Below are 26,988 nucleotides of genomic sequence, written 5' to 3' on the forward strand. Positions count from 1 at the left end.
ATACACTGTTATGGGTCAAAAATGTTATTTTTTTAAAACTCGCATGTGCGTGAAATCAAATGAAAAGCAAGGAAATTGTCACGGTTTGCGCGATGACGTCACATGTCTAAATATGACGCGGGTTGCTAGCGGTTAGCTTGCTGCGTTCTTTCCCTCCAACAACATTGAGCTGAGAGTAAAAGTTGGCAAGTTGATGTCCAAAACCGACAACACAGAGCACAGGTTGGCGATAAACATTGTGCGTTTCGTGTGAGGATTATTTACCCGACCTTCAATCGCCGTAGAATAAACGGTAAGGTTACGTAAGTAATTTGTTGACCGAATTACGTTTCAAACCCGATTGCTAGCATGTTAGCATATTTACCGAGCCATGTGAATGTGAAAGTAGAAAGTTTGCGTCTTGTGCCATTTATGTATATATGTGATTGATTCAAACTGAACGAATGTTTTAAGTGTTACACTTTAAAATCGTTTAGTAGCGGTTTGTTAAAGCTTTAAATAATCGTATTTGAAACAGTAACTTTAAGCTCATGATGGCTATCTTGGCCCTAGTTGCGTTGCTTGCGCATACTGGTTGACTCGGGTTTAATCCAGCACATACCGTAATATTTGTTTGCGGTGTGTTGTCTTGGCATGCCACAGTTACTGTAAAGGCACACATCACAGGCATTAAATCTAAGAATTTGTGATACGTAAAATTCCTGACGCCCAACTTCGCTATCTACGTTAATGTCATGACAAATGTGTCGTTGTCTTGGTTATTTAACAATATATAAATCACAAGGCGTGACTCTTCACATCGTTTATGTAACTGACATGTTATATTACAAGTGTATTGCGTTAATAACTCATACATTTACTGCAGAAATCAGTTTATTTTAGGTTTTCTTTTGTAAACTTGAACTTGATGGAAATTAGAAGTGTGAAAATTTACAGCCTGACCTGCTGAACCCAGAGAAACTGCAGTCAAAATATCAGATTTTAACCTTAAAAAACCTACTAATTAAAAAATGTTAACGATTAAGTAGTAATGGTGTCATCTATTCAATAACTAGAACAAATTGAAATAAATTAAGATTTTGTCCTGTAAATGGTCTAAATTAGGCATGGCCCAGTTTCAAGGTGCACCAAGGTTTTAAAAAAAGTCAGTTTCAAAACCACACACTTTCTGTTATATGTATTATTAAATTATCAAGCATCATCTCAAAAAGATTACATTTAATAAACAACGAATGGACTGACGGCACCTGTTTCTTCTGCAGACATATGCAGGCTTTATAGCAGCGCAAGATGTTCAACAAATCTTTTGGTGCGCCCTTTGGGGGCGGGACGGGAGGATTTGGGACTTCGTCAACATTTGGCCAACAAAGTAAGTATGACAGGTAATTTATGTAGAGAAAGCCAAATATAAATACAGCCAAGAGACAAAGTGAGAATTTTGTGCTACCTTTTGTCACCAGATACTGGGTTTGGAGCGACAGGGGGTTTTGGTTCATCAGCATTTGGTACAACAACAAACAACAACACAGGTGGACTTTTTGGAGCCACGCAGAACAAGCCTGGTATGATGTTTTCTGAGTGGTAGATGTATGCAGAATCTAAGGCTGCATCTTCACCAAAGTGTTTTTCCTAAGGCCTGCATATTTTTTTCATTTAAAAAAAACTGTTGAGCGTTTATTCCGTGCTAACCTCCAGCTGTCTTTAAATTGATCGCCGCTGAGAGTTGAAAAATGTTCAGCTATCGGTAAAACCCTGTGAATATCAGTGTGCCTTTTACTCGGCTGTCCATCCAATCACAGCGGAGAAGGGTGGGACAGATACAACAATTGATAAATGAATAAAACTATCATGTTAGCAACCAAAGCACCTTAGCAGAAAATTGCTGCCAAGTGCCCAAAGTCTGCGTTTTCAAAAGAGCATTGGCATTTTCTACTGCGTATAAACGCTTTGGTGTATACGTGGCCTGACAGTGGTCAAATTTGAATCCTTTGCTTAAATTTCTCTATCAAATGTTCATTTAGTCTCATAAATTGATATATTTTTAATGTCATTTGCTTTGTGCAAAGTTGTACTCCGTAAATTAAACTGATTGTGATAGCACTTCAGGTGCAAAAGACAAAAATAACATGCCTATGCTATGATTGGTTAGCTGTGTATTTTGTCATTCAAATGTGTTTGTGTCTGTCCTAAAGGTGGCCTGTTTGGCTCAAGCACTTTCAGTCAGCCTGTCACATCATCTACCAGCAGTGGATTTGGGTTTGGTCCTGCCACTGGCACCTCCAACAGTCTTTTTGGAAGCACCAACACTGGAACTGGAGGGCTGTTTTCCCAGCCGAATAATGCCTTCAGTGCCAACAAACCAGCTGCTTTTGGCAGTAAGTTTTCTGCCTCACTTTGGTGTACATATAGGGTTGAATTTATTGTTTAATTGTATGAATGTCTTTACAGCTTTTGGTACCAGCACCAGTAGTGGGGGATTGTTCGGGACAACTAACACGACGTCCAACCCTTTTGGAGGAGCGTCAGGCTCTTTATTTGGGGCTTCAAGTTTCACCGCTGCCCCACCTGGCACAACAATCAAATTCAATGTAAGTCTAAGCATTATTCTTTTTATATGTTTTTTTTTTTGTGAGATTGTTCATTCAAAATCTTATGTCTTGTAACAGCCACCAACTGGAAGTGATACAATGGTGAAGGCAGGTGTGACGACCAGTATCAACACCAAACATCAGTGCATCACTGCCATGAAGGAATACGAGAACAAATCCTTGGAGGTAGGAAGGATTCTCACTTTTTGTTTAAAACTCATAAGATACTGACTGCCAAAGGCAAGAATAAAAAAATATGGCTTGGCGTGAAATGTGTTATAACTTAAAAAATAATATACTGTATATTCTTTTGCACTTAGGAATTGAGGCTTGAGGATTACCAGGCAGGCAGAAAGGGGCCTTCCAACCCTATGGCAGCAGGCACAGGTGGTCTGTTTGGAGCTGCAGCCCCGGCTACACCCAGCACTGGCACTGGTCTCTTTGGCTCCTCGGCTCCAAACGCTGGCTTCAGCTTTGGCCAGAACAAAACTTCATTTGGCACCAGTAAGTACTAGGGGTGTGACGAGACACTTAATCCACGAGACGAGACAAAACACGAGATTGGGTTCACGAGAACGAGACGAGACGATATTTTTTACACTTTTTAAGAAACCCACAATGATAAAATAAATGAATAAGAAACTGAAATCACATTATTTTTAAATGTTATAACTAATCAAGGACTGGCCCTAACAATTATTTTTCTAACTTATAATGAAGTAATTTGGTATTTTGGGCTAATAAAAATAGACCCAAGTGAGCAGTAGCATTTAAAATTACATAATAACGAAGATGCAATAATAATTGGTTCAAATAAAGTATTAAAACCAAGTTAGATTAAACAACATTAACAAACACATTACATTTGTGGCCTATAAATAAAAAGCATTATGCATGTATAATAGGCTTGCCGCGATAGTCGGTGAAACGGTGATAACCGGTGCTTCAGCCTGTCACCGGTTAGATCACTTGCCCACCGCGACACCGTCTTTCACCGTCGTTTTGATATTTTCGTGTAATTTAATCATTTAGTTTCGTTGGAGAGAGCAAACTGAATGTGTCTGGTGCCTGAATTCACCGGAGCTGAACGCGCGTCACGTCACAGAGCAGGAGGTGTCAGATTTCATTTATTTCTATCAGAGTTTGCGAGGCGAGTTGACTGACCAGACGAAGGCAGAAGCCACGTGCTTACTCGTTTTTGTTATAATATACATATATGATGTTTAATATAAGCGAGATCGTTTTGTTGTTGTGTTTATCATCAAGAAAAATAATAAACACATCATTCAAGCAGCGCTTTATGGAGAAGCAGCCGGTTGCTCTGCTTGGGACTGGCTGGTTCTTTGAGAATTACCTGCGCACATTGACTCAAGCACTTAAGTAAACCAGCTGTTGCACTCGCATTGCATGCAAATTCATACGCAATTTAACGCAGCGTACGCAAGCACTGCATTTAAACAGTTGCGTAATTCAAAAGTGAAAGTAAAATGTGCACATCTGCATGCGCATTTATAAGCCCCTCCCACACGGTGACACCGGTATCACCGGGTTTGTGACGCGCTGATTAACCGGTGGGAAAATTACGTCACCGCGGCAACCCTAATGTATAACAAATGCCTGCATCCGTCACATTATATTGCTTTTTAACACAACTGAATGCTATTTTTACATAGTTTCTGTTCTGTTGTCTATGACTAAACAGGACCCATGCCATGACCCAGTTACTCTTTGTTTAATCCAATCAGCTCTTTCTTTAACTGCTGCTAAAAACGCGACATCGTCTGAAAAAATCATCATACATTTACATTGAGGCTGTACTGATGTTGCTCTTCTCATCAGTGGTGTTATTAGCGTTTTTTATTTAAATACGAGTGGTAGTTTTATTGTATATCGCGTATAGCGCAGACAATTTGTTGCAAATTCATAAATATGAGAGAATACACGGTTGCTATTACTACAGAACACGTGCACGGGCATGCCGCATCAAAGGTAGGGAGAGAGCTCGGACACAGACTCACATCAGAAAGGGTATGTGTGGGAAACACTAATGCTAACCTTTTGTAAAGTCACTCATTATGAACTTGATCAGCTGTCAGTAACATCCGTGACTGTTAACGTTTACGCGAAAAAGAGAAAGTACACGGAGGAACACAGAGTTAAAATACCTTTCACTGGAGGCGCGTTTCATAGAGAGGGGAGGGGGCCGGCGGCGCGCGCTGTTGAGGCGCTGCACACAACGAGAGAGGGAGGATGGAGGCGCGCTGTGCACTCGCTGCAATGAATTAAGCCGTTTTAAATAGTGAAATTAAAATGTAAATGGGAATCATGAAAAATCTATTTGTGGCGGCCAGTGTTGATTAATCAACATATGGGAGTAAATGCAGTTAAAAAATGCGACCTCCGAAGGATGCAGTCTTTTATTTGAGAAACGGCCAGCATTTCACCTCCACAAGAAATCTCGCGAGACACATGTAATCTCGCGAAACACATTTAATCTCGCGAGATCTCGTCGCACCCCTAGTAAGTACTCATTCAGATATACAGCAGTGGAAGATACATGTTCGTACAATGACGATTCTACTAAAAATGATCCATGTACACCTGGATCTTCAAAAACGACTCAAATGCTGTATTATGTATGCCAGGCCAGTAGTTGGCAGTGACACTTTGTAAAGAAACACTACACGCCTGCACACATATGCATTCTTTTACAGAACGATAAATACAAACAATCATGAAGACAAAAGCATCAAGCAACTTTGTTTGGAAGGACAATGAGTTTGGTTTATTACTACAAGTGACCCTGGACTATAAAGCAGCAACATTTAGCAAACTGTGTTGGAGTAGCATTAGTAAACTCAGTGGTCCTCATTTATCAATCTAACATAGAACAGCTTAGCTTGGGTCAGCTTACTTTTTGGGGGCTTTTCCCCTGGGTGCAGTATGTAGTACCCGATAGTTAGACCAGAGCTAAAACCAAAACGTGACGCGAAAACACTGTAGATCACTGATTGGTCTGAGAGAATCGTCACTACCAGTGTAATCGCTATAATGTAAAAGATTGGCTTTACCTTCATGCTAGCTTGCACTGTCTCAACCAAACATGTTGTCATCTGTACTCTGCTATAAGTTCCCAAAATCCCTTTTAGCGATGTAAAAACATTCACAGGTTGAGAATCAAGAACACCAGAAAAGCGCATGTCCGCATATGGGTCTAAATGCAACTTAAATGAGCCTCAGTGGAGCGCTTCGACTGACGCCACAGGTGTTTGTACAGAAACTGTCATGTGAGACAGGGGTAGTGATAAACGTGATGTGTAAACATCTATTTGTGGTGGTCAATTTTAATTTTGTGGCGGACTGAGAAATAATGTTAAATGAATGTATGGGGATGTATTCCAACAATGCTCTCACTTGTATGATGTCACAGCAGTAGGCAGCGCAAATATAGATCTGACCCGACCTGACCCCAAACCATGGGGTACTATGCAATGGAAAAGCGCCATAAAAGCCTCCTCGCGGGAGTTCATGACATGAAAAAACGTAATCCGGCCATGCAAGGGGAACTTTTTCGTGGATGCTGAACTTTGACCTTTCAAGTTCAAACAAAGTAACTTGAAAAGCAATATAAAAGGAAGTCAGGAAAATGCAGTTTGGAGCCAAATCACTAAAGAGAAATTGATCTTACACTAAATGCTGGTAGTTAAATGCGTAATTCGCATGCACTGTCACTGTTTTCACAGATTTGCGTTTCTGTCTTTTACACTGAAATGATAACGTAACGGTTTGTCGTTTTCAAAAACTAGCACTTTGGAACACGCTTTCAAGATTGCAATGTTAAGATGCTGTTTTCATAAAAACAGCCAAAATACATAAAGCTTTACTGCTTTTGGTTGAAAACCTTGTGTAAACTGTCCCTAAAGTTAACTATTTATTCTAAGATTGCGTAACTCTTTGATTTGCAGGTACAGGAAACTTTGGCACAACCACAGGAGGTTTGTTTGGCCAGACGCAGCCGCAACAGGCCTCCAGTCTCTTCAAACCGTTCGGCGCAGCCACCACCACCCCCCAAAACACTGGGTTCTCTTTTGGCAACACCAACACCATGGGTCAGCCTAACACTGCTAGCAGCATGGTGAGTACCAGAAAGTTTACTCCATGGCTGCATTAGTTTAAGTGTGCTACAATATATTGGACTGCTCTTATTAGATTATTAGTGAGCTAGTAATAATCGATTATGTGTTTAATTGAACGTCTTTTATCCAACCAGGGTCTGTTTGGCAATACTGCTGCCTCACAGGCTGGAGGTCTGTTTGGAAACACTAACACAAGTACTGCCGCAGGCTTTGGCACAGGCACAGGACTCTTCGGTCAACCTAACACCGGATTTGGGAATGCCGGTACACAGGTGAACAATTAACATTACATTTCTTCATTTCTCCTTTATTTATTATTTTTTGTCCACTTCACATCTTTACAAAATCTACATCTTCTATATTTTGTCTACCGTCACCTTTATTTCACAGAATCTTTTCGGTAGTAAGCCAGCTGGATTTGGAACCACCACCACTAGTGCACCCTCATTTGGCACAGGCGCTGGTCTTTTTGGAAATAAGCCGACACTCACACTTGGGACTAACACAAACACATCAACCTTTGGTGAGTTTTTTTTTACAAAATAAAAATTTTTGGTAATTTGCAGCATTTCACAGGTGTGCATCTAAAATTTTCTATATATATATATATATATATATATATATATATATATATATATATATATATATATATATATATATATATATATATATATATATATATATATATATATATATATATATATATATATATATATATATATTTATATATATATATATATATATATATTTATATATATTTATATATATATTTATATATATATTTATATTTATATATGAAGAGTTTGGTTCCAAAACGCAATAAATCCATTTTGACAAATTTTGGTAAAAACGTGTTTTCTATACCAAGAAAGTGACAAGATGAAAACAACTATTTTCTGTTACAAACTTTCACACAGCATCTTTAGGTTATAAAAACATAAAAAATTCAAATCCATAAGTTGATTTTCAAAGATTTATTATAAAAACGGATTATTTTTTCCACAAAATGCAATAAATCCATGACAAGTTTTTATTCAAAATGCTATAAATCTATTGAATCAAAAGCCTATATAAATGTGCATTCATCTTTGCCATTTTATATTCATTTAGTTGGCTAGTTGTACACACTAATTAAAAATATAAACATTAATGTTATTAATCAAAACACTTACTTTGTCATATTAAGAACCCTGTCATTGCGGTTACTTGACGTCTTCGCTTAAAGTCATTAACATCGATCAGCTGTAAAATGTTTTTGGTCCTGCTCGATTTTCGTTGACTTTGAGTAAAATTATGTAAAGTTTTTCATAAGATCCCCTGGGGTCAATGTGTTAGCATGAGAAGCTTGATGCTGTCGGGAGAACAAGCACCCGTCTCCCGAGTGCCTCTCAGGGAAATTGTTAGATGCTGATGGCTTACGTTTCTTTCCCATCACAGAAAACCATCACAGGTTTAGCGATGCAATTAAAGTATTATTTTGTTTTGTTTGTTGATCACGTAGTACAAAGTAGATGAGGAAAATTAGGACTCCGTGTACTCAGCGCGTCCGCCATTGTTTGTTTACATTGCGTGAACGGTGGGCTGTAATATCAGAAATGGATTTATTGCGTTCTGTAAAAAAGGGGGAGTGGCGTTTGTCGCATTTTGGGAAAAAAGGGTTAAAAGATGACAGAATAACACGGCGGATATTGGATTTTGCGTAAAATTAAGAATTTACTTTTAACTACTGACCTGATATAATGCTGATTTTGGCAGTAACTCATTTTTTTCATTTTCATTTTTTTATTGCGTTTTGGAACCAAACTCTTCATATATATTTATATATATATATATTTTTTTATAAGCCTATTAACTTATGGCTGGTGTCTTTCAAGGATTTGGAGGAACTGCTACTGGTGGGAGTCTTTTTGGTAATAAAACTGCTACAACAGGCCTGGGAACTGGATTAGGAACTGGCTTTGGAGGAGGTATATGCCCTTTGTATGCTTTTTAGTTATGTTACAAAAGGAAGAAAAACTTATTTTTTATTTTTTATTGACGACTGTAGCAGCCGGGCAGACGTCATTGTTTGGAACTAATCAGAACAAGCTGGGCTCCAACCTGGGGTCAGTGGGTACATTCGGGACTGGAACCTTCAACACTGGAGCAAGCACATTGAATTTTGGTGCTCCCCAACAGCCTGTGGGTCAGTACGAATACCTAAATCTTTAAATCAGTTTATTTGCCAAGTTGGCAGCTGTGCGATATTAAAGGAAAGTTCGTTAGCATTCTATATAACTTTGACCGTATGTTTCTTTTTCAATTCTTATTACAATTAAAGCGCTCTTTTTTTTTTTTTTTTGTAAACCATTGTGATGTACATACCGAAATGCACCGAAATGATAGCATCTTGTGAGGTAGTTTGTATAATAAATATTGAAATATTGTGTGTGTTATTCTCAGGTCTCAGTTCTGACCCCAGTGCAGCAGCGGCTCAGCAGGCTGTCCTTCAGCAGCAGATCAACGCGTTGGCCTACTCGCCTTTTGGAGACTCACCCCTCTTCAGAAACCCACTCTCTGACCCCAAAAAGAAGGAAGAGGTTCAGTTTCACATTTATGTGGCCTTATTTTTACTGTTGTTTGACTAAAGAAATTGCTCTGTGTGTTGCTGACTTATCTTTTCCCTTTAGCGTCTTAAGCCCACAAATCCAGCTGCCCAAAAAGCCCTGACAACCCCTACTCAGTACAAACTGACCCCTCGTCCTGCCACACGCGTGCGTCCCAAAGCTCTGTCCTCCTCGGGCTCCTCCAAATCACAGCTCTTTGATGGACTTGATGATGATGAACCCTCTCTCACCAATGGAGCATTTATGCCGCGGTAAGGCCCGAAAAAGCTCTGCTACATCTGTTGAAAGTGTAGCTATGGGGTGTTTAACTTGAGTGTTCTTGTGTGTGTGATGTTTTGTTTTAGGAAAAGCATAAAGAAGCTTGTGTTGAAGAATCTGAATAACAGCAGTCTGTATAACAACTCGGTGAACAGAGAGGCTGATGACCTGGCATCTCCGTCAGAGTACCCACATAATGGACTAAGGTTAGTTTTTAAGTGACTACTTTTACCTATGGTTGGGTATAGTTTGTTAGCAGTGTGGGGGCTTTGATCTTATATACCATCCCATCTATGGATGAATACAAAAGCATTTTAAAGTTGTAGTAATGATGGTGAGTTGTGGATTGATGCAGCACCAAATAGTTTTTCTTTTCACCCTCACTTTAGTCTAAGTGTGGATGAAAGAGAAATGGCAGCGGAGAGAAGTGTGGACGATGATCTGGAGGTCTCCAAGTTTTACACCAACCCCATCACAAAACCTATTCCCCACGCCCAGCCAAGTCCCTTACTGCAAGACACCATCAGCGAGTTCAACATACGAGGAGCGCCTAATAATCGCAACGGCCTGGAGGCCAGCAGTGAAGAGATCTCCCTAGCAGAGGATTCCATTCAGGAGGAGAGAGATGAGGAGCTGGAGGCTCAGAAACCTCCTCATCCAGCTGGTACGTTTGTCTCCTATGTTAGCGCTAGTTACATGTATTGAATTAGCTTAGAAATCTTATTCTGAACTTTTCTCTCAGGCATAGTTCTTAGCCGTGCGGGTTACTATACAATACCAGCCTTGGACGAGTTGGGAAAGACGTTAACGGAAAATGGAGAATGTATTGTGGAGAACTTCACTATCGGCAGGAAAGGTAAAACTGTCTGTATTTTAACTCTGCAAAGCATCGAAACAATTACTGTATTCCAAAATGCATTTGAACTTTGCTTTGCAGGCTACGGATCTGTTTTCTTCCCTGGTGAGGTGAACCTTACCAACATGAACCTGGATGAGATCGTGCACTTGAGGCGTAAGGAGGTAAACGTGTACCCTGATGACAAAGAAAAACCTCCTGTTGGAGAGGGCCTCAACAGGTATTGTGTATATGCATCTGTTATCCTATTCAATCAATTTATTCACATTTTATTTAACAAAGGGTTGCATAATTCCAGGAATTTAAAGGGACACGCCGACTTTTTGGGACTTTAGCTTATTCACCGTATCCCTCAGAGTTAGAGAAGTCCATACATACCCTTTTCATCTCTGTGCATCCCATAACTCTGTCTGATGCACCCACCGAGGGTCCTTGAAAGTTTGTGAGTCTGGGGGGAATATTCAAGGCTCTGGGAAGTTTTTTGAAAATATACATGCATAGATACAGGTCATTGAAAGTGCTTGAATCTATTTTATGCAAGAAGTTTTCTGGGGAAAAAAATTCATATTATTCCCTGTGTAGTGTAGGATAATATCATAAAAATTCTAGACTTTTTAAGCACACATGCTAAACTGTTTGCTTTAAATGCTTATATCTTCTGTATGCGAATGTTGATTCATACCAAAATGCTTTTTTGCATAATTGAGTTTGACGCATGAAAATGTCTCGGGTTACGAATGTAACTGTTGTTCCCTGAGAAGGGAACGAGATGCTGCGTCTCCCTTGCCATACTTCCTGCGTCCCTGTAACGGCATCTTTAGCAATATTTTAGATAGCGATATACTTAGTGGCTCCCACGTCACCCTGTCTTTGTCGTTAAGCCTCACTATTGGTTGAATTTGATATACACATTCAGACGCACTTACCCCTGGAGGCGTCCCCAAAGTGTCATCGCAGTGATGCAGCGCCCCCACCATTATTCCTTGAATTTGAGGGTACTGGACCTGGAAAGTCCTTGAAAGGTCCTTGAATTTTAAGTTAATTAAGGTGTGGGAACCCTGATATTCACAACATGTAAAATTAAATAATGTCATATGAGACACAGCCATCTTTTAACCGTATACATACTGGGAACTATCAGAAGGCGAAGCACTGCTCCTTGGGGGGAGTGATTAGCGCTCCTGACCACGGGGCTTTTCAGGTGCTGCGAGCAAATCGCATGTTTTGCGTTCTTTCATAACATGCACAGATCATTTCTTGAAACCTTCACACATAAGAATGTCAAAATCATCTTTGCATGTATTCACATAATTTACATACATTTGTTTAAAACTTCCTTTGTGCTGTGTGTAAGCTAGTGTACAACAACATTATACCATTGTAAAGACAAATACACTGACTGAAATACATTTGGATACGCACAACCGGCGCAACGTCATAGAATGTCTTTGAACAGGTTCACGCCCACTTGTGGGGAAATTCAGACTAGACCTTCCATTCAGAATAGCGGAACAAAGCAAAGTTCGTACACAGCCGGCAGGCGTAATTAACTTATGAAATCACTCAGATTAAACATGTTGAGTAATTATCTGTCCACCCTGCCTGCGCGAAAGATACATTAACATATTTAATTTGGTCATAATAAAAACATGTCCCTTTCATTCTCCCGGCGTCAAATTTGTGTAACAACGCTCCCTATTGGCCAGAGGTGTCTTACCCGGACATTACTCGTACCTCATCGAGTCAACAGGGAAGCAAGTGAATGATTTTACTTCGTATCTGAAAGTTACTTCGTATTCATATATTATGTCTTTATATTTAGAGTAATGAGTGCACTTTTCCGCCGAGTCATACAACTAACTGGCTTAGCGATATTTCCAGCAATCACTGGATGGCGTTGTTGCACAGGTTTGACGCTGTGGGAATGAAGGGGACATGGATTTATTGTGACCAAGTTGAGTGTGTTGGTGTGTCTTTCGGGCTCTGTGGCAGGCAGGGTGGACAGATAATTACTCAACATGTTTAATCTGAGTGTTTCATAAGTTATTTACGCCTGCCGGCTGTGTAAAAACGTTGCTTTGTTCCGCTGTTTTGGGTGGAAGTCAATGGAAGGTCTGTTTTTTATCCCCCAAAAAGGGGCGGTGACGAAATTTACAGTCAAGTTCCTGGATGTGCCGGTAGTCCGTATGAGATCAATACAAAACGTAGTATCTAACAATGACACTCACTACCCTTGAAGTTAATATAATCCTCTGTATATCACTTAACGGGGCTTCCCTCTATTTTTCAAGCCTTGACTACCACAGAAGTCAAATTCTTAATAAAAAATGTGTATTAGGTTGCATGCATGTCAGATTAAGTTCTTATGAAAAGTTCCTGGAAATTTTCCAGAAACTTTCCACCCCTTTACATCTCTAATTTAACAGCCACTTGTTGTTTTAACTTCCGTTAACACACAGACGAGCAGAGGTGACTCTTGATGGTGTATGGCCAAATGATAAGACAACTTGCTGTCAGATCAAGAGCCCAGAAAGACTGGTCGAAATGAACTATGAGGGCAGACTGGAGGTCGCATCACGTAAACAGGGCGCTCGCTTCTTGGAGTATCGTCCTGAAACTGGTTCCTGGGTGTTTGAGGTAAGAGTCTTTCCCAAATTATGATAATGTAGCTTTTATTAATCAAAATCATATTTAACATGCTATGTTTTGTTTTTTCTCCGCTACAGGTGGCTCACTTCTCAAAGTATGGCCTTCAGGAATCTGATGAAGAGGAAGAAGTTCCCCCATCCAAGGTTGACCTGAAGAAGCTGAAGACGGGAATTCCTCCTGGGATCCAGCAACTTCAACTGAAGCAGCAGCAGGTGCCACCACAGGCTCAGGTAGACTGAGGAACGCACCGGGTCTCACACACATTTGTCTCCGATGGCTCATGTTCACTGATAGCTAATGTGACCCTCACAATACACATCAACACTGGCAGTGGGAAGAGGGCAAAGAGTTTCAGTGCTTTCTGATGTTTTTTAAATCCCAAAAGGTGTTCTTACAAAGAGAGCTGGGGTGTTTGGCTTTTATCTGTGATAATATTTATATGTATCTATGATCTGAATAGTGATCTTCCCCTAATTTTAACTAAAAAATTAGTTGGGTTTTTTGATGGCTTGGTTTTGATATCTTTCCATAATTTCAGTGTATTCAGATATTAATGCATTTTTATATGTAAATATTGTGGTGTTTATTAGACTGATTGACAATACAAGAGTTTGTTCGGAGTGGAATAAGATCTACGTTTCTTATCTTTGCCAAAAAAATAAATTTTGAATATCTGTGGCATATTGTGCAGAAATTTATTTTATTCTTCCTAACAGGTAATTTAAGAATAAATGCAGCGATAAGGGTGTATCTGAAACCCACATAGTTCAAATTTATGTACCACTTTAATAGAGTGTCTCTGATGGATGTGTAATAGTGATAAAATGTATGAATGACTGTGTGATTTAATTGACAAATAAAAGTAAATAAAGATAAAATGTTTGTGTCAGTCAGATTCATGGATTCAGCTTGGATACATAAGTATTCTGGCTTAAACATTGTTCTGATCAAAGTAAAGAAACTGCATGCTTTCAAGCCTCTGCCAACCAGACATAAAGCAACATCTTTAAAGTCTTTCAGGGATAGTACATAAATATTCATCTATAGAAAACCATGTAGGACAATACAAAACTCTGCACTCAGATCAAGAAGGAAGTCCTGACTTGATCTCTTTGTGTGTGTGTAGAGTACTGCAGTTCTTGAGCTCCTCAGCCACGTGTCGGAGTTTGACAGCGATATGGCCGACATTACTCAAGAACCTGCCACCGACAGTATTTTGGGTGAGGATGATGGAGAGAGAACTTCACTAGAGGAGATGAAGCTGAGATCTGAGACACCTGCTGAGCACGAGCCTATTTCTGCCTCCAGCCAAATGGCTTCTGCGATGGGCATCAACCCTCATACCTTACAGGTAGCGCACGTATCTAAATCTTCACGTTAAAAAAAACCTTAATGCGGTATTCGGTGGATTTAATTTGGATTTGTATTACACAGATTATGAAGGCCTCTCTGTTTGCCGAGGATGATGAGTGCGACTTGTTTCAAGAACATGGTTCCTCGAAGTTCATACAGGATGTGGCCTCCCCCAAGCTCTTGCTTTCTGGAGGTGGCCGGCCATCGCGTACGGCAGTCTAATAATTTTCTTTTAAGATGGGTAGTCTGCATCTTTGTCTTCTAACAAAAATTACTTTGTTCTTTCAGTTGGAAGTCTATTACAGACCAAGTTCACCTCAGGAGGAGGGCTTTTTTCACATTTGCCAGAGGCTCCATTTGGTGTAATATCCCAGAAGCTTAACAAGTCACTCGCTCCAGAGGCCCCCTGGCCAACATTTGGGCCTTCCTTTCACTTGCCGGCTCCGCCCCCAGAGCCGACTTTACGTACTGTAGGGGCCCGCCGATTAGGAGGGCCTGTCCCTTTGGAGAGCTCTGTCACTCTAGGGAAAGGACGTTTGCTGATGGATGCTGCTTTGTTCAGAGGACGGTCTTTTAGAGTGGGCTGGGGACCCAACTGGACACTGGTGCACAGTGGAGATCAACTTAGTCTTACAGAAGCAATGAAGGAACAGGCAACAGAAATCATGGGATTTGGCTTCTTGCCCAAACCAACCAAGACCAAACCGTAAGTTTAGCTGTTCCTTAGTTTACAGGACTCACTTTTTATATTAAGTGTGTTGGAATGAACTTCAAAATGATTTTTCTTTATTAACCCTACCAGAATCACTGAAAGTCCATTCAAAGTGCGTGTGGAACAGGTGGTGGGTCTTGAACCCAAGGAGTCAGAAGAGGGTTTGGCTGTGTACCACAGGCCACTGGAGATTGAACTGAAGCATAGCACAATCCGAACTGAGGACCCTTGTCCATTTATCCAACCTGTGAGCGGAGTGGATGCTCTTCACGAGTATGCGGAGTGGATTGTGGAGGTCAACAAAGATATAGGAGCAGGCGACGGTAGGCAGTGCCATATTTTTGCTGTTGTATATTACTTGAGGTCCAAGTATACTTAGTTTTTACTTGTATGCGAGTGTACCGGCACAGTCAATCACACAACTTTGCGAAGGTTACTAAATTTGACTCGTATGCATGCACAGACGTTCAACTTGTGCATATTGCAACAAACGGCCTACATACTACATACTTCTGTGTGCGCAGGTCGTGCATGCTCGCGGTTAAAAAAAAGTAGGGTTGCACATACTATTCTGATGAAGATTTGCACTACGTGCCCTGTACGTTGACACACTCGCGTCGTAAGTGAAGTATACCCAGGCCTTAAAGCCTGGAGTGTAGTCTTGTTTTTTACGTGTACGCACACTACCTAGCCTACATACTAGATTCTACTGTATGCGCATGGATCAATGATGTGACGTTAATTATTTTGTGTCCGTATGGTTCAATTAAATGTAAAAGGGTTAAAATTTCAAAATAAATTTGCATATTACTTGCATACATTCTTTTTTTTGAGGACCAAGTCTAAAATTTCCTATTTTATTTCATTTTGAAAGAATATTTGGGGGATAATTAAAAAAAATGTCAATGTGGTGTAACTGGTCTTTGTCAATTGATGAAACTAGTATTTTTTTATAAAATATAAATATATTCATAAAAAAATTGGAATAAAATATGAAGAGTTTGGTTCCAAAACGCGATAAACGCCATTTTTGAAAAAAATGAGTTACTGCCAAAATCAGTATTATATCAGGTCAGTAGTTAAAAGTAAATAATTAATTTTACGCAAAATCCAATACCCGCCGTGATATTCTGTCATCTTTTCTCTATTTTTTCCCAAAATGCGACAAACGCCACTCCTGCTTTTTTACAGAATGCAATAAATCCATTTCTGATATTACAGCGGACCATTCACGCAATGTAAACAAACATGGCGGCGCGCTGAGTACACGGAGTCCTAGTTTTCCTCATCTACTTTGTACTTCGTGATCAACAAACAAAACAAAATAATACTTTAATAGCATTGCCAAACCTGTGATGGTTTTCTGTGACGGGAAAGAAATGTAAGCCATCAGCATCTAACAATTTCCGCGAGAGGCACTCGGTTGCCTGTTCTCCAGACAGCATCAAGCTTCTCATGCTAAAACATTGTGTTCTTACAAAGTAAGTGTTTTGGTTAATGCCATTAATGTTTATTTTTTAATCATTGTATACCACTAGTCAACTAAATAAATCTAAAATGGTAAAGATGAATTCACATTTATACATTGATTTAATAGATTTATAGCATTTTGAAATAAAAAACTGTCATGGATTTATTGCATTTTGTGGAAAAAAGAATTAGTTTTTATAATAAATCTTTGAAAATCAAGTTATGGATTTGAATTTTTTATGTTTTTATAACCTAAAGATGCTATGTGAAAGTTTGTAACAGAAAATACTGGTTTTCATCTTGTCACTTTCTTGGTATAGAAAACACGTTTTTACCGAAATTTGTCAAAATGGATTTATTGCGTTTTGGAACCAAACTCTTCATATAATCATCTAGATTTTTTTTACATACATTTTTACATAATTTGTCAAAGATTATTTAGAAAATAGAGCTGTTTTCAGCATATGTCAGGACAAATATTACAAAAACACATTAAAATTTAGATTTAGAAATAATTAATACAATTTAATGATTACGCTTGCATGCCATCAAGGTGGATAAAATATTTAATATTTATCATTCTTTGGTGCAATTTGTGGTTTCACCATTTGACATTTTCATGTCCATTTAGTTTTAACTTTCATGAAAATGGTGCAAATGAATTTTTTTATTGCATAAAATCAACATAAATACATGATGTGCTTTAAAATAAACAAGTTGACAAATAAACAAATTGAAATAAAAGGTTTTTTTAAAAAGATCTTCTTATCTTGCCAAACTGTTTTTGTCACTGACCCGCATACAAAGTAAACATACAATCGTAGTTTTATTCTTACCTTAAAATGTAACGGTTGCTTTTCTGTAAAAATAATAATAATCCTCTATGATGTATGCGGTCGACAAATGACTTCCTGAAGACGCACCCGAAATCCTGGCCAGGACGCGTTTGGGAAGAATGGCACGTATGGTCACCCTATGCGTACTATTCTAATGACGAAATTGGCATCCCTGTACACAGACCCTCACGTATGTGTAAAAACAGGACTATACTTCTAGCTTTAGTGTCCCCCTGGTGTTTTATTGGAATTTAAGTTTTTAATGATTAAAGGGGTTTTGTTTAAAATCTTGTTAACTTATGCCGAGTTCAGACTGTATGATTTTCAAACTAGTCGGGTCACCTGTGATTTCACACTGCGTGATTATCTGGGGAAGGGTTCAGTCGCTGCTGTTTCAGACTGCATGATGGATTGGCGACAGGGGTTTTCATACTGCATGACTTTACCGTAAGAAGAATCGCGATAACTTTTTCCCGGTCCGCAAACTACGTCTCACAACCAAACGCACGCAAGAAGTGACGCGAAGGAAACAACGCGAGGTCACGCGTGCAAGACCGGAGTTCTCACGTGAGACTGGGATTATTATTAAAAATGGTCACCCGCAAGAAGTTTACCATACAAATTGCATGTGCGCTCATTTGCAGCAGAAAGAAGAAGAAATAAAAATTATGAAGGAGAAAATGTTTGGAGTATGTTGCTCCCTCATTGGATGTAGGTCATCGCCGATGTTATTGGCAGTCAAAACACATTTCACACGGCATGATTTTGAATCGCCGACCGGTCCAAATATTTAGCATGCCAAATATCTCGCGTGTGTCGGCGACTCGTCGGCGATCCTCTCAGAACGCGTCTTTTATAATTCACACTGTGTGATTGTCACTCGCGTGCACGAGCATCGATTTGCCTGTGATTTCGGGCATTTGTCGGCGAGTCAAAATCAGGGCTAAAATCGTGCAGTCTGAACTCGGCATTAAACACCTCCAGAATCAAGAATTTTAAGAAATTCAAGAATTATTAGCTTAAAGGCGGAGTGCACAATGTTTGAAAAACGCTTTGGAAAAGGAGACGGGCCGACTACCAAAACACACTTATAGCCAATCAGCAGTCAGGAGCGTGTCTACTAACCGACATCCTTGCCGGGTTGCGTATGTGTGGGGCGGGTCTATCAACAGAAGGTCCAGATTCTATTGGGGTAGGGGCGTGTTTGTTTAGGTGATTTCAAATATCAACATTGGCTTTCAAACATTGTGCACTCCGCCTTTAAGTAAACAAGCTGCAAATAAACCATTTCACCTCTCCTGTTAGCTGTCTTAGCCCATTGGCGACAAGTTTGGACTTTGTGTGCTGCTCTGTGGGGTCGTCTGGGTGATCAGGAGACCAGGCAGGATTCGGACTACCAGCAGCAGCTTGAGCGACGGAGGAGCTTTTCACACTGGTTGTCCGAGAGCGCAAACGAGCGCATTGAGGAAGAAGTGGGCCTGGCCTTGCAACAGAGCCATGCTGAGGCCATATTTAGTTACCTAACCGGTCACTGCATAAGCAAGGCCTGCAAACTGGCTCAGAAGAGTGGTGAGCATACACAATTAATTGCAAGTTTAATATTAAATTACATGCTGTACAGCTGCATTCTGATCATTACTGTGTGTAGGGGACCATCGCCTTTCTCTGATGCTGTCTCAGGCTGTGGGCTCTCAGGATTGTAGAGATCTTTTGGCCCTGCAGCTCAGTGACTGGAACAGGATGGAGACCGACTCCTTCATAGAAGAGGAGAGGCTGAAAATCTTTGCTTTGCTTGCAGGCAAACCAGTAAGTCAGTGCTAACGAAATCTGTTCTGTATGTTTTTGGTGGATTTGAGTTTTCTAAACAATATTATTGTTGTTAGGTGTGGCAGTCAACAGACTGCTGTATAAACGTGTGCTCTGAGCTCGATTGGAAGCGTTGTGTTGCTGTTCATCTTTGGTACATGCTGCCTCCCACCGCATCTGTAGCCGATGCTCTCGCCAAATATGAATCTGCCTTTCAGGTACGCCACGCTAAACTGCTATAAGTTTTGGATACTTTTGACTACCTACTATGCCTCACATAGTACGTAGTTCACTTTAGGCTTTGTAAATAAATCCAAACTTTATTACTTGTGTTTATTGCAGGATTCAGAGGAAGGGAAAAAGTATGCTTGCCTTCCTTTACCGCCATATGTAGATGAAATGGAGTTATTGGATTTGGATGAAGAGATGGAGGAGACAAAATCTAAAAGGTCCCTCTATGACATCTGCTTTCACCTGCTCAAGCTTTACAGCGACAGGTTAGCAACCTCTTCTTTGGTTCCTGGTCTTTTGTTAAAGTCGTGTATTTGGATCAGTGTTTCACATGGTACGCGGCAACTGCGGGTGTTTAGTTATTTTTCGATAGGAGACGTGCAGAAACTGGCAAAATGGTGGCAGTTGCAGAGATGAAGTGGAGTTGGTCCACACGCTTTGCTCGTGCACCCAAAATCCTTTTCCTTTTGGGGGACACTGCTCTTCATGGCAGGCGCTGTTGAAGATAAACATATTTGCACAAAATGCTGCACAAAACGCTTCCACTACATGAGGAAAGCTGTAGCCGCGCTGCGATTTCGCAGCGTTACCTTGTGAAATGCCCATAACTCAGCTGAACCTAGGGTTGGGTATGTACTGGACCGAATCAAAATGCAGATTTCAGTGCTTCATTTCTGTGCCTCAAAAGGTGATGGCGCTTTAGGCAATCATTAAGCAAATTATGACAAAATTACACAAACACAGAAGAATTTTTGTTGTGATTTCTATTGTAGCCTACTTTCATTCATTGTCATTTCGTGACTCCCCCTCAAAAGTATCAGTTCAGGCATCGGTCCAGTATCGATTTTGCACTGGTATTGGACAAAAAAACAATACCCATCCCTAGCTGAAGCTTTTTATACAGCTGTGTACGCAAGTAAACCAATTTTGCTGCGTTTCCCTCATCAGGCACTACAGCCTAGAACAGCTGCTTGAACCCACCACAATAACTTCTGATCGTCTGGACTATCGGCTGAGCTGGCACCTCTGGAATGTGTTGCAGGCTCTGAACTACAACCATCTGTCCACCTCATGCCAGGGCTTGATGCACGCCAGCTACGCTGCCCAACTGGAGAGTGCAGGACTCTGGGAAATGGCTATCTTTGTGCTGCTACACATACCTGACTCTGGGTTAGCATCTGCTCTATTTTCCATTCATGTTTTTTGTTTCGTTGTGGAAAATGGGGTTGTTTGAATGCAATATGATTCTCATTTATATATTATGACCATGGGCGCAGATGTAGAGAAAAGGCAGTGCGAGAGATGCTGAACTTGCATTGCTCCCTGGAGGAGACAGAAGAGTCTATGGAGAAGGAGCAGTTTCTCACAGAAAAGCTGCAAATCCCCATTCAGTGGATTCATCAGGCCAAAGCCATCCGTGCATGCAGAGAGGGAGACAAACACCGTGAAGCCTTGCACCTATACAAGGCCGGACACTGGAATCAATGCCATCAGCTGGTCATCCAGCACCTGGCCTCAGGTTGGTATTGATCAAAGCACCTGTTAAGCAAGTCAATCTACTTTGCTGCCATATTTGGCACAGGTACGATGTCGAATGGCAAAACCATTTAAAATATTGGTTAAGAATATTTTTACAAAACTGATGATATAAAGGTAGGACCACAGCTGCCATATTGAGCATAAGTACAGTCTATCCCATTCATATCTCCAACTAATGTCTTTCATATAGGCCAACATATCTCAAAGATAACAATCTACTTCTGTCTATTCTCTCAGATTGCATTATTAATGACAATCATAACTACCTTCTGGAGTTTCTGGAAGGATTGGCGGTGCCAGAGCGCAGTGTTCATATTCAGGGCTGGGAAACATCTGGACGGGTCTACCTTGATTACATCTATGTCAACCAGTTGTTGAAGAACATTCAACAGGTATACCACTGCTCAGAAAACGACTGTAGCTCTGCTAGGGTACAAGTTGTAGAAACCATTAATATGACCCTCTTCTTTTGTGTGTGTAGACCGAAAGCCCTGGATATGAGCTGGAGCGATTACATACGGAGGTGACATCTCTGTGTGGCAGGATAGAGCTTATCCCTTGCTACAAGGCTAAAGACCGACTTGCCCAATCAGGTAAGGAAATCTTTTTTTGGATTTTATTTCTTAAAGCTTACAGGTGTCATTGATTATGATTTTACTTTTTTAACTTCAGTGTAATTTAGCTGTTTAAGCATTAAAAACATCTGCAAGAATTTAATGCTCAAAGTTCAAGCAAAGAAATATATTTTCTGTAAGGCAAGTCAAGGTTGGACTAGAGTAAAGTCCAATGTATAGTCGTCTGTAAGGTCTACACCATAGGTTATCCGTAGCCTGACGTGTAAAATAAAACTGCGTCATAGGTATTTCCATTTGTGACGGTTAAAACAAAGAGGGGCCAAGTTGAGGAGTGATTTAACTCAAACTGCAACAAAAGTCGCTGTTTATTTACTTCCATCACTGCTGGTCTTCTCATAACATACACAACAAGCTGCTTCTTACAGGGTTCCCACAGGTCCTTGAAAACCTTGAAAGTTTGTGAATCTGGGGGGAAAAATTCAAGGCCCTGGGAAGTTTTGGAAAATATACATGCATAGATACAGGTCATTAAAAGCGCTTGAATCTATTTTATGCAAGAAGTTTTCTGGAAAAAATCCATATTCCCTGTGTAGTGTAGGATAATATCATAAAAATTCTAGACTTTTTAAGCACACGTGCTAAACTGTTTGCTTTAAATGCTTATATCTTCTGTATTCAAATGTTGATTCTTACCAAAATGCTTTTTTGCATAATTGAGTTTGACACATGAAAATGTCTCAGGTTACGAATGTATATGTTGTTCCCTGAGAAGGGAACGAGACGCTGCGTCTCCCTTGCCATACTTCTTGTGTCCCTGTAACGCCATCTTTGGCAATATTTCAGATAGAGATATACTTCCTGGCTCCCGCATTACCCTGTCTTTGTCGTTAAGCCTCACCATTGGTTGAATTTGATATAAACATTCAGACGCACTTACTCTTGGAGGCGTCCCCAAAGTGTCACCACAGTGACTCAGCGCGAGTTCCTGCAAAAGGGAACTGTAACAATATATCTTAAAAGTAGGGATCGACCGATATGGATTTTTTTGTGCCGATGCCGATACCGATCTTTTTTCATCAGCCTTAGCCGATGACCGATACAGGCTGCCGATTTTCTTTAGCCGATATTTGGAGCCGATACTGCTTTTTCTCATTCAGTTTATATCATAAAAATGACACAATGATAAAACCAAATGTTACAGCTCTTAATTTAAAAAAGGAACATTTATTGAACTATATTTAACAAATAGTAAAAACAGGTGAGGTAGAACAAGTAAGAAAATTCAGTGCTGCTTAAAATACATAAATAAAATAATAATTACACCATTGCACACAGTAGCAGCAACCAAGCAGCATAACAAGGGGAACACTTTACTTTATCCATGAAAGTAACCAACTATTTACAACCTATTTAATGCTTAGGTATAAGTTTTAGTGCACATAACTTAATCTCTTGTAGAGCAAATGTCTTTAATAAGAAGACAAGGAAAATGTAAACAGCAATACTGATCAAAAAACAACTTAAAAAGAATTCTGATTAACATGCCAATTGCCCCACTTCTGTACCTCACACACCCTCTTGCCCTATAATAAATGCGAGGGATAGATAGTTTGCCTCAGCTCGCTTAAAACGCATAAAACTGAACAAATACATGAGGATTTGTGTTCGGACTTCGGTCAGATAGTAGAGCGCGTGCACGTGGGAGAGGTGCACTGAGACATGGATGAGAGAGTGCATGTATCTTTGCGCTCCCAGTGAACAGAAATGTTGACAAAACTTACAAAAAAACACTTCTCCGGTCACATAAAAGTCATGTGGGAACTGTTTGGAACTAAGTGCTTAGAGTCGAATTTCTTTTTTTTTTTTCGCTGACGAAAATTCCGCGAAACTCCGTGTTAACAACCATAAACGTATGCAACCATGAACTGCGCTCTCCACAATGACGAGAAACTATCAGCAATGGATATTAATTTTTAGCCTTTTACTACTTCATATATTTATGGAGATGAAAATTAAAAACCCAGCATGTCCAGCTATGATCAGCTGTTCGGCTTATGACCTGCGTTCGCTTGCGGCATTATGAGCACGCGTCGCGTCCAAACGTCAGACTGGTGGTCGCTGAATAAAACTCCTATAAATACCACGAAATCATGGAACAACGTCAGCATTATTTAATCCTATGACCAGTGTTCGTAACAGCTGCCGTATGCATACGGTTAGCCTAAAGGCTATTTGAAGCTCCCTAAATACAATGGCAAGCAGTTTTATAGGCATTCGCGTTTTCCATTATGACCACCAAACTTTCTTAGCTATGATTGCACGCACATATAGAGCAACGTGCTTACACTTTCAAAGTATATGGCAATATTTCAGTCAAACAGTTAAAAGATGCTTTGAAGTTTAAAACTTACCAGAGCACTGAGCAGGCTTGGAGCGCTCCGCTCTGCTAGTGGGGGGAGGGGCAATGCACGGGCTGCAGGCAGCCTCCAGGAACACAGAGCTGCCTGTGGGCGCCTGTCTGTAATTAATGCCGGGGAAAAGCTATCGGCGAACGCAAGCCGCGAATCGGCCGATGCCGATACACCTAAAATCGGCCCGATGTATCGGCCGGCCGATATATCGGTCGATCACTACTTAAAAGGTAACATGATGTAACCTTGCTCTCACTTGAAATGTGTCCCCACATTTCGTCCTTGAATTAGAGGATATTAGACCTGGAAAGTCCTTGAAAGTTCCTTGAATTTGAAGTTAACTAAAGTGTGGGAACCCTTTTATGAAAAACTTTACTTTCGCCCCCACTCTCCCCTATATGAAAACCGACACATAAAACGCCGTTGAGGCTACGCCGTAGGATGTACGCACAACTATAATGAGCTCTTTAGTCTGTCGATTTTTAGTCTTAAAATGTATTTCTCTTGCTTTCCTGTATAGATATGGCCAAACGTCTGGCTAACATCCTCCGAGTGGTTTTAAGTTTCCAGCAGGGTGGTGAAGGCACCTTAGATCCCCGGCATATTCCTCTTTGTCAGCTGGCCCCGCACATTGGACGTCTACCCATGCCAGAGGACTACGCATTAGAGGAACTTCGCAGCCTTACTCAATCTTACCTGCAGGAGTACGTTGTCAGTCACTGAATATCAAGACAAGTTTCTGCAGAAGTATTGAGTTGTGAGTGAGTCGACCTTCAGCACTCCAGTTTTATGGCTGTGTCAGGCCATGGTTGAACTTTTGATGCGTATTTAGGCACAATAATTGTGAATAAAGCATTCCCATTTGTGTAGGAGCTTTTTTCTTTCAAATCCCGTTTTGTAGTAATAGACATGATTTGTGTGAGTGCGTGTTTGATAATAAAAATATCTTTCAAATATTCTCGTTGATGAACATCTTCCTAAAACACTTGGGATGAAGTCATATTTGAAAACTTTGTGTCTATTGAGTAAAAGTTACAATTGTGAGAGTATTATCTGGTTCATTTACATGTGACCTTGTGTGTTTAGTGAACTGTACATTGTCCTCTGGACCCATAATACTTCATACAGACTAAAAATGGGTTTGAATTATTTTTCATTTGACTGCTCTTTTCAACTGTAGTATTTTTAAGTCTTGGTATTGTTGTATGTATTTTATTGTCCCTGTGGACTTCTTTAGTCTATAAGTTGCAAGTGCGTATGGTAAAGGTCACTCAACACGATTTAAATTGAGAATGGTCTTTTTGAGATGTTTTGGTATCTTTAAATCTTTCCTGACACCAAAAAATATATGGCAACAGTTAAAGTGTCTCTATTTTTGTAGGGTTTTGGATATTTTCATTTGGAAAACCTTATTGTTAAAGGTTTTGCCTAATGTAAAATAAATCATTGCTATTGATTGACAAACTAAGTCAATAGACACATATTTTGGGGGTTCTGAAGTGTTTAATGGTATGTGACTGTCAAGTCTTAAAACTTTAATTGAAGTCAAACTTACATCTCTTCTGACTAGGATAGTTACGCTGATTTGTAATAACATTACAGCATTCAGCGAACTTCTCATGTTTTTAGTGCTACAGTTGCTTTGGCCACTACAATAATAGTTATTTTCTGTCATTTTGGTTTTCTATGAACATTATAAACATTGAACCTGGTTTATGATAAAACTTGCTAAAGATATTTGAGGTTTTGCTTTTTGGAAGTGTGTTTGTGGCCGTCTGATTTAAGTTGTGCATGACTGTGCTTAATTTTATAAAACTACGAATAAAGTAACTTTAATTTCTAATGTAAGCTCTTTTGTTTTTGTGTATACAATGAGGATGTTTGGAACATTAATATTTTGGTAACGCTTTACAATGAGGTTGTATTTGTTAACATTGGTTCTGCATTAGCTAACATGAACTAAAAATGAACAAAACTTCTACAGCATTAAATAATCTTAGTTAAAGGGGCCATGGCATGAAAATCTGACTTTTTCCATGTTTAAGTGCTATGATTGGGTCCCCAGTGCTTCTATTAACCTAGAAAGTGTGAAAAAGATCAACCCAGTAACTTAGTTTGGGTTATAACTTGGCAGTAACTTACCATTTTCTACAAGTACATGAAAAATAGGTTGTTGAAATGTGTCTCTCCTTATGATGTCATAAGGAGCTCTTATTATAATAATACCGCCCCTTAATCTGCACTATCCATCCACAGCACTGCCATTTAGTGCAGAGAAAAGCACAATTGAGTTTTAATTGCAACAAACCACCATCATTATGATAAGTGTTTGAATTTCATCAGCTCATTTGCATTTTAAAGGACACACACAAAACGGCACATATTTGCGCACACCTACAAAGTGGCAATTTTAACATGCTATAATAAATATTTATATGGTATTTTGAGCTAAAACTTCACATATGTGCTCTAGGGACACCAAAGATTTATTTGACATCTTAAAAAAGTCTTGTGCCATGGCCCCTTTAAGTAATTTCAGCATTATGACATTTTACCACTGTTTAACTTAATAAATTATGCATTTCAAATTATTTCATCAACATTTGATACAAAATATCAGCACGTATTTTTTTTCATAAATTCGTAGTATTTTGTGCGTCGTTTTGTTGATCGATTTCAGAGATTAATTGGTTTTCCAAAGATATCGTGTGCCTCAGCGTAACCGACCAAAGACATTATCGTTTGTAGGTATGAGTTGACATGGTTAATGTCACAAATAATGTGACAGAATCCTAAATATTTCACATCATAAATAAGACTTACTTTTTACCCTCTGTTGTTATTTTTGTTCCTTGCATTTGACGACTGACGCAAAGTCTGCACTCTGCAGTAATAATTTACCACACTATTTACCTCAGAAACGTTTATCTTCGTACTATCCTTAGTACTGCACCGAAAATGT

At 39.7% G+C, this 26,988-nt stretch overlaps 1 protein-coding gene across 1 annotated transcript; it reads left to right on the forward strand.

Moving 5' to 3' along the window:
- Positions 1–90: 90 nt before the first annotated feature.
- On the forward strand, positions 91–25,869 carry nup98 (nucleoporin 98 and 96 precursor). The gene is made up of 33 exons (XM_055180704.2): positions 91–292; positions 1,263–1,369; positions 1,461–1,562; positions 2,193–2,375; positions 2,449–2,588; positions 2,667–2,774; positions 2,909–3,092; positions 6,554–6,723; positions 6,859–6,996; positions 7,115–7,247; positions 8,599–8,691; positions 8,772–8,909; positions 9,167–9,303; positions 9,394–9,581; positions 9,675–9,794; positions 9,978–10,252; positions 10,331–10,444; positions 10,526–10,664; positions 12,904–13,081; positions 13,171–13,323; positions 14,220–14,444; positions 14,528–14,654; positions 14,735–15,152; positions 15,249–15,481; positions 18,770–19,033; positions 19,113–19,270; positions 19,348–19,488; positions 19,613–19,767; positions 20,450–20,671; positions 20,779–21,020; positions 21,278–21,432; positions 21,522–21,633; positions 24,547–25,869. Exons 2-33 carry the CDS (start codon positions 1,291–1,293, stop codon positions 24,747–24,749), a joined length of 5,427 nt encoding a protein of 1,808 aa, XP_055036679.2. The 5' UTR covers positions 91–292; positions 1,263–1,290; the 3' UTR covers positions 24,750–25,869.
- Positions 25,870–26,988: the final 1,119 nt, after the last annotated feature.

Source organism: Misgurnus anguillicaudatus, chromosome 9 (assembly GCF_027580225.2).
Source record: "Misgurnus anguillicaudatus chromosome 9, ASM2758022v2, whole genome shotgun sequence".
Lineage (NCBI taxonomy): Eukaryota > Metazoa > Chordata > Actinopteri > Cypriniformes > Cobitidae > Misgurnus > Misgurnus anguillicaudatus.

What these genes read in the sequence shown, in the direction of transcription:
- nup98 (XM_055180704.2), top strand. Translation starts at nt 1,291, where the DNA reads ATGTTCAACAAATCTTTTGGTGCGCCCTTTGGGGGCGGGACGGGAGGA. An exon ending in AGGTGCCACCACAGGCTCAG is followed by an intron (nt 13,324 to 14,219) that starts GTAGACTGAGGA and finishes GTGTGTGTGTAG; the next exon opens with AGTACTGCAGTTCTTGAGCT. An exon ending in AGATATAGGAGCAGGCGACG is followed by an intron (nt 15,482 to 18,769) that starts GTAGGCAGTGCC and finishes CTCTCCTGTTAG; the next exon opens with CTGTCTTAGCCCATTGGCGA.